At 31.3% G+C, this 14,247-nt stretch overlaps 2 protein-coding genes across 3 annotated transcripts; one reads left to right on the forward strand and one right to left on the reverse strand.

Moving 5' to 3' along the window:
- The first annotated feature begins 136 nt into the window (after positions 1-136).
- Positions 137-8,133, forward strand: LOC111004433 (heterogeneous nuclear ribonucleoprotein M). 2 transcript variants are annotated; one of them, XR_002600610.2, is made up of 13 exons: positions 137-406; positions 581-774; positions 954-1,116; positions 1,329-1,413; positions 1,637-1,754; positions 1,851-1,997; positions 2,176-2,517; positions 3,185-3,410; positions 3,875-3,990; positions 4,485-4,620; positions 4,959-5,029; positions 7,629-7,714; positions 8,075-8,133. XR_002600610.2 is itself a non-coding variant. In XM_022275464.2 (12 exons), the coding sequence occupies exons 2-11, from the start codon at positions 589-591 to the stop codon at positions 5,012-5,014; spliced, it is 1,575 nt and encodes a 524-aa protein (XP_022131156.1). In that variant the 5' UTR covers positions 138-406; positions 581-588; the 3' UTR covers positions 5,015-5,029; positions 5,728-6,639. The 2 variants fall into 2 exon arrangements, 1 of the variants encoding a protein (XP_022131156.1); XM_022275464.2 differs by lacking the exons at positions 7,629-7,714; positions 8,075-8,133 and adding an exon at positions 5,728-6,639 and having other exon boundaries at positions 138-406.
- On the reverse strand, positions 8,127-14,213 carry LOC111004434 (pickpocket protein 11-like). Its single transcript, XM_022275465.2, has 10 exons — positions 14,049-14,213; positions 13,082-13,160; positions 12,558-12,676; positions 12,136-12,250; positions 11,620-11,786; positions 11,072-11,177; positions 10,210-10,361; positions 9,857-9,981; positions 8,678-8,953; positions 8,127-8,264 (listed from the first exon to the last, which is right to left on the reverse strand). Exons 1-10 carry the CDS (start codon positions 14,171-14,173, stop codon positions 8,161-8,163), a joined length of 1,368 nt encoding a protein of 455 aa, XP_022131157.2. The 5' UTR covers positions 14,174-14,213; the 3' UTR covers positions 8,127-8,160.
- Positions 14,214-14,247: the final 34 nt, after the last annotated feature.

Here is a 14,247-nt window from a genome sequence, read left to right on the forward strand (position 1 = left end):
TTGCACAGGTTTAAATAATACCTACACTTACATACAGATAAAGGTAATAAAACAAAATCATCGGCAGATTATTAAATATGTTTTATAGAATTGAATCTAATAAAACACGTATATGTATTAAATATGTCTATTTTTAGTGGTTGAGTTTTAGCCCATCAAAAGCTTTCTATTTCGGTTTATTACTAACTCCTTACAAGTATTTAGTATCATCTGTATTTTCGAATTACGCGTCCTAACAACCCCTACGCTCGACAGCCGTGACTCGTGGGCAAACACGCCATTTTGTGTTTTATTAAAGAGTACGCGGACCGGGACTCGGGAGTTATATTTGTGCCACTCTTCAAATTAATATTTTGCGTTATTTCTGATTTTGGACTATTTTATTTCTTCAGTTATCCGTGGAAAGGTATACGTTGTTTTTATCAATTTTTTATTTGATCTTGCTGTATTACCGGTGACTGTGTATATATTATGTTAGCATGTTTTCTTAGTACATATTTAACAATGTTTTAATTGTCCACTCATAAGATACTTTATCTATTTCATTTGTATAGTTATCTATTTACCTAACAATCTGCAGAATAAGGGATGGATGACAGCAGAGAAAAAGAACGGGACAGGTCGAGGCGCGGTGACAGACCCTCTAGATTCTCCGATGCAATTCGGGATAGATCCGGAGACCGGAATCATCATTCTGAAGGAAAAAGATTATTTGTTTCTAATATTCCCTACGAATTCCGATGGACAGAATTAAAAGATTTGTTCAAAGACAAGGTAATTCTATCATTTATTGTAATAAAATTACTACCACTTAATTGCGGGAATGTTATGGTCTTATGTTATTATGTCTATTTGATCTAAAATATATATGTGTAGCTGGTAAAAGTAACCTTTAAAAACATTATACCCTTTTTAAAGATATTGTTGATTACAATAAAAATTAAAATTTTTAGGTTGGTGATGTTGCTTATGTGGAATTATACCATGATGACAACGGAAAGCCAAAAGGTTGTGGTGTTGTTGAATTTACTACTACAGAAGCCATGAAAAAAGCATTATTTATAATGCATAGATATGAATTAAATGGGAGGAAACTTGTTTTAAAAGAAGAAACTGGTAAAAATTTATTGTTCTTTGCTGCTATAATTGTGTGGTCATTATGGGTGATATGTAATGTGCACATAATTATTAAATTATAACAAAACTCTAATCAATGTATATTTAGAAATATGTCAATCAGTGTTGTCATTGACATTTTTAGCAGTAACAGTTTTTTTATATATTAATATAAATAAAGTACAGTATTAGAATACATATTATATTCGCAGGGAATGAACGAAGCCGCTCTAATAATACTAGATCAGGTGGTAGCAGTGGTGGAGGTGGTAGGAATAATCGGGAGGATAAAGAAGGGTGAGAAATACATACTATCTACATTATATTATGTAGTCTCATAGACCAAAGTACTTTCTCTTACTATAAATGTGCCTTTCTTTCAAAGTATAGAACTCGATATTATACATATATGCTTACAGCTTGGGACTGTATATCATGCATATAATTTTGAATAAAGTTTTCGCCTAGAAGGCTTTTACATTTTGTCTGATCTTAATTTCTATATTTTTTTTATTTTCAGATGGAACATGAATAAACCACGCCAACCCGAAAATTTCAACACATATGGGTTAAGTCTTCAATTCTTGGAGTCTATTAATGTCCAGCCTCCACTGATGAAAAAAGTTTTTGTAGCAAATGTATGTCAATTTAATATTTATATTCCAAATAAAACACGCTGATATTATATGTTCACTTAATAGATGAATTCTTCAACATTATTTTTACTTCTATAGCTTGACTACAAAGCAGATAGACCAAAAATCAAGGAGATTTTCAAAATGGCTGGAAAAGTTCGCAATATTGACTTGGCAGTAGATAAAGATGGCAATAGCAGGGGCTTTGCTGTCATTGAATATGATCATCCTGTTGAAGCTGTTCAGGTATATGGTTTTATATGTTATTAACAATTTTTCTGTGAAGGGGTGCATAGTAAAAGTTGTACTTAATTATGAATAATCTAATCAGTGTGATTTCAAATGTTAATTACTCTACTTGTTAATTATATTGATATTGAATAACTAAATGAGAGACTTAAATACTATATTATTAAATTTTCAGGCTATATCAATGTTTGACAAGCAAATGTTGTATGATCGAAGAATGACAGTCCGTATGGACAGGGGTTCTGATAAAGTAGAAGTGAGGCTGCCTGAAGGTTTGAAGAATATAGGCCTGGGTCTTGGCCCTAATGGTGAACCTTTAAGGGATGTTGCAAGGAATTTACCACAGCCACCACCAACAAATAATTTATCAAATCTAACAAGTGCAGGCACAAGTTTAGGGGCAAGTGTGTTGGGTGGAGTTCCAGCTGCCACTGTTGCCTTGAATGGTTTGGGACAGAGCCTCACTGCAAATACTTTGGGAAATAACTCGGGTCTTGGAGGCGGATTGAGCTTACAGGTAAATTTAAAGCTGGATATATATATTGATTTAATGGTATACATATTTGTAAAAAGAAATATTTTATTGCATGGTAAATATCAAATGGGTACTGTTGTAAAAGAAGATAATGATTAATCAGAAGGATATATTCTCAGTAGTTTTAGAAATAATTTGTATTAATGTATTTGAAATTAACTTAGTACTTTTACAACATAAAACATTCTATTGTATATAACAAATCCCCACTTTACACATATAAATGTATGTGAAGTATTATACCTGAGTACTAACTTGACAAATTACTATCATATAATATGAATATTTCAATAAATCAGCCTATGGTGTTAAATTTAATTTACCAAACTATTTAGTCATAAATAAACCGCTTTTGAGAAAATTGTACTGACTGACTGACTTATTTTTTTAGTCAATTGATATTATATGAAGCTACAACAAAACAAAACTAAGTATACTTAAATAATTAATAGTCAATTTTAACATTTCAGGGATTAAATGTTAACTCTGATACTGTAAAATACTCTTTCCTTTTATTACTCACAAGCTTCTAGTATTTTTATAGTATACAGTTTTTTATAAACTAGCTAGGATAACACTGATCTGAGAAATCTTATCTTTAACTAATTAAAAAATAACTAACTTAACTATTTTGATGTTTTTATTTCAGGCTCTCGGCTTAACAGGTCTTGGAGCACTACAAAACCAGTTACTGCAGCAAGGTATTACAGCAAATGACCTTGTTAGCTCAGTGTTAACGCAAGCACAAGCGAATGTTGGCTCAAACAATATGGGAATGGGTGGACCAGATCTCTCGGCAAATGTCATGGCCAACAATCCAATGTCAAATAATGTGCTTGGTCCAAATAATAACCTAGGCAGCGGTCCTCTTTCAGGTAAAAAAAGCATTGGTATTTATATAAATCTGCAGCAGTTTGTTTCATCAGTAGATAATTGAAATTAATTATATTAAGGCAGAGATTTGGCATTCTTACTGTCTGGGCTTTCATTGTTAGCAAACTTATTTTATCAGTTATAATAATTTCAATCTAAGAGTAAACATATCCAGTACAATAGAATGTGTTATTTGTATTTATTATTATTTCTTTTAAACTAAGTCCTGGATTTTAGATGTATGAAAGTTACATACAAAATTAAGAACAAATAACTTTTTTAGTTTGATCAAAATGGCCCAAAAAGTTTTTATAAGAAATTAACTGTTGTACATACCATTTTATAGTCCTCAAATTTTTCTATGATAGTAAACAAACATTTTTTTTCTCAACTACTACTTATTAATCTACTTATATAATTTAATAATTATATAAAATAAAATTTATTAAATTGCTTTTTTTTAAAGGCAACAATAGGCAGATGCAACACAGTAATGTTTCAAGTGGCCAGGCTTATGGTAGAGAGAATCCGATACAAACATCTTCTCGAGACAAGCAGTCTGACATGGTCATAATCAGCAATGTGAGCTAAAAACAAAACCAGTATACTTAAGTAGTTTTTAGTTTTATTTTTTTTTAAATTGTAATGGCCCTATATAGTCTGTACAGAAATTTTGTTTATGTTTTGATAATGTTTGGGCAAAGGTCACACATCTTTAATTTATACTTCAAATGGAAGCAGCCGGGTGTTTTTATTTGTTGTTTTTTGAATCAGAAATAATTTTTTGTCGGAAATCCGAATCCAGGGACTAAGGGTTACGCGTATTTTGTTACTATGCATTAATAATATATGCATTTGGTTATGACAAAGTTACAACATAATATTACGTATTTAACTATTTCCTTTGTAAAACACAGAAACAAAGACCGGGTTATTACCCGGTCTGTTACATTCACAAGCACTTTAAAGTGATAAAATAGAAGATTTATTCTTTTTTGGATTATATAGAATAGTCATAATAATTATACTAGAAGCGTGTTGTCTTTTTGTAGATATAAGGGAAAATATTTTTTCAGCTTCCACCAACAGTAACTTGGCAGTTAATTCGTGAGAAATTCAGTGAATGTGGAGAAGTGAAGTTCGCGGAAATGACGTCATCAGATACAGCGATTGTACGATTCCATCAAGAGTGGGATGCCGAGAGAGCAGTCAGTATCCTTTTAAAAACATCAAATTTGCTTAAGCAAAAGTCGTCAACTAAATATAGATAAGTATATTTATTCAGCGTCAACGCTGAATCATACCCTAAGGTAATTGTTGTCATTGCTTTGGTATGAAAAATATTAACCATAATTTTACTATATTTTATCTCTGTGATAGATACTTTTTTTTGCAAAAACTAATTTTCAAAACTCATTATAAAACGCGTACCAAAGATGTCTGTTACCATGGCTACCATTTCATTTTAATAAGATTGTTTATGCCCAATTTAAATTCTTCGTTGTTTCCAAATTATACATTAAAATAATTATCCTAAGCAAATTGTACAGAAATGTTTGACAGAACCCGAATTGATGGAAGGACTATTGACGTGAGGTTCTTTTAAGAGCTGAATAAAAAGGTAAGCAAAATCTGTATAAATTATGTTTTTATGTGTGTCAAACTTGTTTTGAATTAGGGACTTGAATTTGTCACCATAACGGAATAGTGATGAATAGGGCCATGTGATATCGATTTATAAAATTAAAGTAATTCGACGGCGTCTGGTTCTGCAGTTTTCGTATAAGGGCTTGATTTGAATTGCCTTTATTATTTCTTGTTTATTAAATATGTGGATAAGGTCTAAGCTGGTATAACAACTAGGTGAATCATACATTCGTATCTCGTGAGATCGTGAAAATGTATTGGCTATACTTTGGAACCTTGGTATTAATTAGAGAAACAATACCTGAAATTGACGATTTGCAGGAAAGGTTTTTTAAACCTTTAACGTATTATTATACGTGGGTGTTTGTCACTGTTTTGCAGTGATTATATATTGTTTTATAATGGCCCAAAAAGGTAACTTGTTAGATACCTCTAGGCTTAAAACACGAATTGATAGCTCGTTTAGCTTCATTGTGATTGGCTAAAAACTATGAATTCTTTGGTTTACTATGGCAAGTGTTTAAAATAAATGTCAATTTAGTTGACAGTCGCTTTATATAAATGCCAACATATAGGAATGGTGAATGCAGATATTTTTTATGACCAGTGGTAATAGGTTGCCATAAAATTTGGTTGGGAGGCTCCAATAAATTAATGTTTTTGTATTTACAGGGATGTCATATCGAAGTTGGTCTATCGGAAAACATCTTTCGTCGTCTTTGTCTGCTTGCCGCAGCTGAAGTTTTGACCTTTGGTTCAATTGATTGATTCTTGATTTAATTGTATTTAAGTTTAGAGTAAGACTAGACCTTGTTTGTTTTTTATTTCATTTAAATTTTTGTAAAACAAATTTTCTGCAAAGTGGTTATAACATCATATTTTTCATATTCCTTTGTCGATTGTCGCTAACACTTAGGGGAGTTGACCTTCTCAGATACTAATTTTATTGACAATGTTTTAAGAAAATGCTCAGGCGTACGGTAGTTTTATACGGATAGGTTGCACGGATGGAAACGGCAATGTCATTCCGAAGTTTGACATTTGGCGTTTGACATGTGAGAAATTGCGTTTTGGGTTGGTAAATTGTCAGTGTCGATTGATTCTGGTCATGTGGTCTAATCATTTGGTGATCGGGACTGTGCCCAAATCTGGATAAATTAGTAGCAATGTTGTAAAATTATAAAGATAATTTCATTATAACGTCTATTGAACTTAAAGCTTTGTTTAATCTTGTCCTAGCGTTTCACAGCAACAATCGATTGACGTGGTATTTCTATAAGGATATCTGGTAGCAAATTATTTAGGAGATGTGTAGAAGCGTAATCGTTAACGTGAAAAACACGTCATTTCTTTCACTATTGAAATATGTAATTTAATGGTTTCAATTTAAATACAGTTTCCTACAATTAAGACGTTTTTATTGGTGCATAGATTCTTTAACAGACTTCCACCCGTTTTCCTGTCCGTGTAAATTGCGAACGGCTCTCGCGCTTATGAATTAATCAATTTTAATAATTCTAGAATAAAATATGATATTGCTGTCAAATATCTTTGATATGTAGTTAATAAACGTATGCTCTTAAATGTTGGATTATTTTATTGAAGTTGTTACAGTCCTGTCATCTTATTGTATTGAGCTATTTTAATAACAATTACTTCTAAACAGCGTTCTGAAGGATTTTATCTTTGATAATGTACAAAGCAGCAGACCCAGGAATGTCAGTGAAACAATGGAACACTACGGTCATATTGCATGTTCGGAGTTTTTACCTTTTTATGTAAGAAGTTTTGCATTTGAGCTTGGAGTTCATTTTTGGATTGATTATGGTAATTAAGGCATCTGACAGATTGTATACAGCAATGAAGATGGCATCCTTGGTGTATTCCGGACTTCACATCAACAACGCATTGGTTTAGAAAGGCTTCGAACACTTCACTCGTTCGTTTCGCATCAAATTTTTTATCATTAAAGAATACATGCAATTTTATAAATTGTTTCAACATGTTGTGATGAGAAGACTCGTGTTAAATCATCAGCCAGCCTTTATTCGTTATAATGGATAAGGTGTGAAATAACATGACTTGTAAGGAAGCCTAAGCACATTCAACACTTTGTTATGTCGATTGAAGAAAAAGACATTCCATCCTTGACTTCGGAACTAGTCTTGAAATTTTAGATGGTAAGTGTCTTCAGACAAAGTTTCCCTTTCTGTGGATGAGGTTGCATGTTTTAATTTCTTTTTATTACATTATTAAGCGCTTAAACGATTGCAATATTAAGCGCTAAATTTGATGACGATCATTGGGTTGAAAAAAAAGTTGGCCTGGATGAATTGGTTCGTATTGAACATTGCTAATGCCCATGACTGTTCTTGTTTAAGAAATGGTTCTTTTTGGCGATTTCAATTGCTTGTTTGGTTATCAACAATGCGATTGGATTTTTTAGGTATTTTATTCCAAGGTTGACATTTGAGAGTGAAACTTGTTAGTCTATAGTCGTGTATTCTACAGTTTAGTTACTTATAGGAAAATTTATTTTAAGATGTATATAATGGTTTAAATGTGTTTGTAAGGTTACAGGAAAAAATCTGACCAAAGCAAGGAAGAAAACAAGAATGTACCAAGCACTCAGAAGTACGAAGTGCTGAAGGTCTGCAGGGTAAGGATCGTAAAAATTTATCTTCTTCTTCTTCTTCAAGTGTCACTCCATTACTGGAGGTTGGCCGTCAGTTCTCTGAACTAAAAAAATTATAAACGGTAGCAATATCGTTTTTTCTATAATTTTTGAATCATTACATTTGTAAATTTAAAAGTAGATTTCTATAAACAACATATAACATATACCCCGTAGAATACGTTTCTGTTTCCATCCATTTTAAAAACATTTTTCAAACGTTTCATTAAAAAATTTTTTTTTTAAATCCGTTAGATGAACAAAGATTAAACATAGAAAATAACTTGGAATTGCTAAAATCCTTATAATAGCTTTTGTTTTTAGTATAATTTATTTTCGTTTCAGGAGATATTGAAGAGTGAAAACAGGAATGGTTTTTAACGAAATAAATTACATATGAAAATTTTCCTGTTTTATTTTTTCCTTCCTCTTTAAAATAAAATGTAATGACATGTTTTAATAAACGTTACAAGTATTTCCATTAGAGATATTACAGAGCTGCCGATGCACAAGTTAATAACACCTCCACTGCGCACTGAAAAGATAAACAATTTAAGGAATAATACAAAATAAAATAGAAAACTACGTAAATGATTGAAAAGTAATAAAATAATTTTACATTAAATGGCTTTATGATTTAAGACTGAATTACTTTTTAAGAAATGGGTAGATATATAAAATACTTAAGCTTTTAAAATCAGCTTACACTATATGTTTAAGAACGCGCCTTAAATCTCTGTCATAAACATTAGAATTGTATTATTATTACTTTGAAAACTCGTTATTTGCGAAGGCGTCTTTATAGACTTGTAAGGGTTTATCAAAGAATGGAAAATTACGCCTTGTAAATATAAATCTCAATCTTGATTGTAGTGCTGATGTCGGTCACTTAGAACTAAAAACAAATTTGAAATCAGCACAACATCAATAGTCAATTAGTTTACTTACATAGAATGTCATAAGAATGAACGATGATGTCTCTGACAACGCGTACTTTAGGAAACGTTGTTATACCAATATCCAATGTCGTAAAAGATGTTTCGGTTGTGAAGTCTTCTCTATCTTTAAGGTACTGATCTAATTCACAAGTATTTAAGCAGCCACATTCTCGAGAACTGGACGGTAAACCATTTAAATTTATTGATTCCGTTGATAGAGTTAAAATTTCTCTTTTATAACGAATCAGGCATTTTAATTGTCTGATATGACATATCGTCTCATGAGCTAAAAACAGATACAAAGTACTGAACTGCAAATATGACAGAGCAGAAACATTTCTGCAATTTCACTATTGATAGGAAAGTTAATCTGAATCAATTGTAGCAGCAAGAAACGGACTCGGTTAACGCCCAAACCGAATAACCTATCTCAATCCGTTTTTGACCATCTGAGGTAGACATCTTAATTCAAATATTGATAAAAGTGTACAATAACCAATCGCCGGATTGTAATAGCCAGCTGTCGATATACAAGCTATCCATGGTAGGTCGGTTCGGTGTATGTGGATAGACTTGTATGAAAATAACATAACAAAATAACTTTGTTCAACTGTGCCAATATCCTAAGATCTTCTATCTTAAGATTTTAACTTACACCAGTTTTAAAAATAATTAAAAAGCTATCTGATATGTTTTAAACATAAACATGTATATTTTAATATTATTTGTACAGTTTTATTTATTTGGTTTATATTGATTATCATTTATCAAATGTGTGTGTAAAGAGCGAAGAGATTGCATTATATCCGTCGTCAAAAATGGATTGTCTTCATAGGGTTTTCGTTATTGGGATGCAGATAGGAGATCGATTGACTGTCACGGTCTGATCTTAGATTGGTTTTAAACTGAGATTATGGATTAATTATTCTGTTCGGGCGTAAGACGAATAAGCTGTGCTTCGCTAACTTAAAATACCTTCACGATTTTCTGTATTACCTAAGTAGATACAGGTGAAGAGCTGTACCGATATAGATACACTTTTTTTTTGTACCATTGCTAAATATATGGTCTGGTGTAAGTCTTAAGAAACTAAATTCTAAATTTTCTGTATTTTCATATGGAACGTGGGAAGAAGTCTACGTTAATTTTACAGGAACTGTGAAGGTTAATAACGTAGAAATTAAGTTACCTAAAGGCTTATAAAAATGTGGTATACAACCGCATAATGTTTTTATAACATTAATTCTGCATTCCAAAAGACAATGGCTGTAGGAGTAAATTGGATATCTGTCGTTGGTAGCTTCGTTGATAAACCTAAAATAATTGAATGTAATAGATAAGCATTAAAGTTTACAAAGTTTGGTTATATTTTTATGAAAAAATACAAAATGGTAATTTCTTATGCGAAGCAGAGGCTGACAGAGATGTGTACTTTTCACAGTAGGATTTATTTCAATAGATTTTATTCATGCGATTTTGTAAGCACATAAACGTGCTTCAAAAAAAGAAGTACATATTTTAAATAATCAAGTCATTCATCACCTGCATTTTCTAATACGTAGTGAAGTCACTCGCAACTCTTCTGAAATTCTCGTTGTCCAAACAGACAAACCAAAAGACACAGCAGCTTCTATATCGATATTGTAGGATGGTGTGGTACTAGTGATTATTTCATCGGGGCTGTGAATATATACCTAAAAATATCGTCTTTTTTAAATACTAGAATATTTTATTAAATTGAACTATCAATAAAGCTGTCCATATTGTTATTCTTCAAGATTAATACTTTTAATATTGGACAGGCCACGAGGGCTATTATATAGGTACATATAGTACACTTGTGCGTACCAAGACAAGTGCACTCTCTGTTTCATAACTATACGATACTCATATGGGACATATATTCGACTTGGACACCGAGTACAATGAGAACACGCTCCGTCTGACCGAAAACTACGTGCTCCAGTACGGGGCTGTTTAAACACTGTCCAGTTAGGGCAAGGCTATTAAGAATTTATCTTAGAGCAATCGTAAAGGCATTTTCCTGATTCAGCCTTACCCTGGACTTGAACTCGAGAACTAGTGATCTGCTGTCCAACATACCAACCTTTAGCTTAACGTAGTAAATGTTTTTTGATATAACCTTCAACGTCACTCCATATTGATTAACAATTGTAATAATGCGGTCAAACTGTAATTACTACATTTAAACGTCACTTACAGTTTAATTATAACAATTAAATTATTAAAGTTTAATATGAAAGCTGTCTCGACGATTTGCGTGCTTTACATGGCTGCTTGCCAGGGACTATAAGTATTAACATTATTAATGTTTGTCTACTACTATATATACTAAGTACTATATATAAAAATTGAGTATAAACTGGTGCTTTAATCAACCAACCTTATAAGATTTATAGAAATTGGATACTCTTATGAAGAAGTCTCTGTCGAAAATGGAGAGTTCAATATTATTTTTGACGTAGTTCGAGATGTTAAAACTTTCCCGGCTGTAAAAATTTTAGTGGTATCATTTAGATTAAAAAAATAGAAAAATGATTTATTGAATAATCACACTACACAATCTCTAATGAAATCATTGATTGATCATGATTCAATCATACAGTAAGTAGGTAAGTTCTAAGTAGAGGAGAAGAATCTCTCGACAAAGTTTTCCTTCTATCGCCCATACATTCAATTCTATTTAAATTATAGTTATATACACTTAATAAGTAGTATATGCTTAAGAGTTATCTTTACCATTATTCTCTCTCTTTAATCGATTTGTTGGTGGGTTTTGCTTTCCACAGTATAATTATTAATGTTAGGAGTTATTACACCTATATACTACTGTTTCAATTTACTGTTTCAATAATTTGAAGTTTTAAATCGCTTCACCTTATGTAATCTGTATTATTAAGTTATAAATAACAAACAATATTAATTTCTTACTTGGGATCGTCGAAAATAGCAACATTTGAATTAAGAACATAACATAATCCCATTTCGGTCATCGCTGTAACTATTGAAATGTTTTGTTTCGTTTTTGTTTCCACTGTGGCATTGAAATTCGGATACATCGACATCGCGATTTTCACATAATCTCTGGGTTCCAAAGTCTATTATTATAAAAAAATTCATTAATCGTTCTATAATATTATAACTTCTAATCTGTGTAAATATCGTGATTAAGCTCGCTCGAAGTCATAGTAAGTTGATATCATTGTAAAATATTGAAGAATTGGCGACCTAGTAGGTACCTAAGTGAAAAGGTTACGGCACCTTTTGAGTCATATACTAGTTCTGTCTGTTTCTTAGATATATTAATTATATCTACGTATATACTTATAAGTTTTTTCAGTCAGTGGCTTTCGAAAATGATTCCCTCAACGTCCTGCCAATAATCAAACCGGTAGAACGGCCGGATTTTACGTTCAGTACATTAACAAATAAAGGAATGCTACTTACTGATATTACATCATCCGGAAAATCTAATTTTATATATTCCAAACTATCAAAGTTTGCTTGTACTATTGCCCATAAATATCCATCAATATTTAGGCCAGTTTCATTGAATTTTCGACTAAAATACAATACGATATAATTTTAAAATATCAGGATTCTCTCAAACTTAATCTATAGTGTTTAATAATTATAAGTAGATATTAATTAAATTTTTATATAGTATGAAATAAAGTCGCTTACTGTCATCCAGGTAGGATAGTTAGCTGCGCAACAGATTTTAATCCAAATTTTAATTAATATATGGCATGATTCGAAAGAATAGTTGATAATAATTACATTACATAAAGATAGATACCTACAATACATCAATCTCTCTTACAGAATACAGTTTGCGAGCGAAAATATTGATTCAATTTTTATGATACCTGGATATAGCTTTTAGTTTAGGAATAATAGCTTTATAAAATGGACAAAGAGTGACAGCCGGAAATGAAATGTTCCAATCAAAGTAGTCCATGTCCACACTTATGACTGTTGGAGCATCCTAAAAATTATTATGAAAGATAAAAAAAACTCTTTTGTAAATCTTTTTGTAGTAAAATATATGATGTATTCCATCTTTGGCTATATTTTGTGTGTCAGTGTATTTGTTTGTAATTATATATAATTTATGTTAGCTGCAGAATTACGAAATAAATAAATAAATAATATGGCAATATAAATTGAATAAATACTCTATATGTGACGAACTTACATCCTTGCCCACTCTAAGTTACCGATTCTAAATTTTAGACATAAGTTCGCGGGGTACTTCTCAGTCTGTCGGATCGAACTACTATTTTTTTCGCTTTCTTCAATACGTAAATCCTTTCGCGATAATACTTGATTAAGTCTACCAACCTTCCTTATTACTAAAGATAAATTATCCGAATAATATAAAAATACTTACGATATACCTGGAAAACTGAATTGTAAGAAGTAACATGATGAGCGTAAATGCTATTAAAAAGCCGATCATCCAAAATATTCTAAAACCATACAAATATTATTGTAAGTTGTGTCATAATACAGCGAATTCATAAATTGATTGTGGCAGGCTCAGGGCTGTGGTTATATATGTATATATAACATGAATACAAAAAGAATTTATAATATGCAATATTTTATGTTTTATTATTGATTTGTTTATTTCTTCACATACATATATCGAAATAAAATATTTGTTTATTTGTTAGTCTTAGCTAATTTGTATTTACACGTCAGCTTTGCCTAACACACATCGTAGATTTTTATAATATGTTAGACCTGCTAGTTTCCCCATGATGCTTTCTTTAACCGTATGTGCAAGTTGCGTACAGTGATAGTAAATATAAAAAACAGCCGGGATAAGAACGCGCGACTGAAGAAAGACGCATGCCTGTAAAATAAGCTCGCAACGGCTCAAATATATTTATATATTAGTATTTCATGCGATAATAAAGTTGATACAGTTCTGCCAGTGTTGCAAGTAAGCAAGCAACGGTAAGCAACGAGTAACGGAACATAAGTATTTGACGAGATTCTGCAGTAGGTCAGTTACGTTTGCCGAGAACTGAACTGACGGTTTTAATGCCATCATTCGGAAAATTGAAGCATCCTTGATGAATCCTGTTAGGGATGGTATCCTGTATGTGTTACTTACTAAGAACACGTATATTAAAACGTTGGTATGCATTGCTTACTAATTAATACTAACATAGCAACTAAGACTAAATTTTTACTAACTCTAATTAAAACTACATATAGATGTGAAATAAAGAAGTTATAATATTAATTATATGTAATTATAAAATACAAAAATTACAATTAAAAATGTTTTAATCAAAACGAGATGTTTGAATAAAATAAATCTCTCTTTTAGACAGAATTAAATTTACCTTTCAAATGGATGAATGCGATCATTAACAACGTAAGATAGGCCGTGAGTAGTGGCATTTCTTAATCCATCCTTTACGTAATTAAACACCTTCCTTCTGTTACGCTTTCTCTTAAATAAAAACATTTCAATAAAATAATCACGATATGTTTTTCTTGGAATTGCGGTTGTAAATGCGGAGCTTTTGAATGACTATAAAT

Source organism: Pieris rapae, chromosome 5 (assembly GCF_905147795.1).
Source record: "Pieris rapae chromosome 5, ilPieRapa1.1, whole genome shotgun sequence".
Lineage (NCBI taxonomy): Eukaryota > Metazoa > Arthropoda > Insecta > Lepidoptera > Pieridae > Pieris > Pieris rapae.

Coding starts and splice junctions, on each gene's coding strand:
- LOC111004433 (XM_022275464.2), top strand. CDS start 589: ATGGATGACAGCAGAGAAAAAGAACGGGACAGGTCGAGGCGCGGTGAC. Junction 775..953: donor AAGATTTGTTCAAAGACAAG/GTAATTCTATCA, acceptor TAAAATTTTTAG/GTTGGTGATGTTGCTTATGT. Junction 1,998..2,175: donor ATCCTGTTGAAGCTGTTCAG/GTATATGGTTTT, acceptor TTAAATTTTCAG/GCTATATCAATGTTTGACAA.
- LOC111004434 (XM_022275465.2), bottom strand. CDS start 14,173: ATGTTTTTATTTAAGAGAAAGCGTAACAGAAGGAAGGTGTTTAATTAC. Junction 13,161..14,048: donor CGCATTCATCCATTTGAAAG/GTAAATTTAATT, acceptor GTATGGTTTTAG/AATATTTTGGATGATCGGCT. Junction 8,265..8,677: donor TCATTCTTATGACATTCTAT/GTAAGTAAACTA, acceptor TTATCTTTTCAG/TGCGCAGTGGAGGTGTTATT.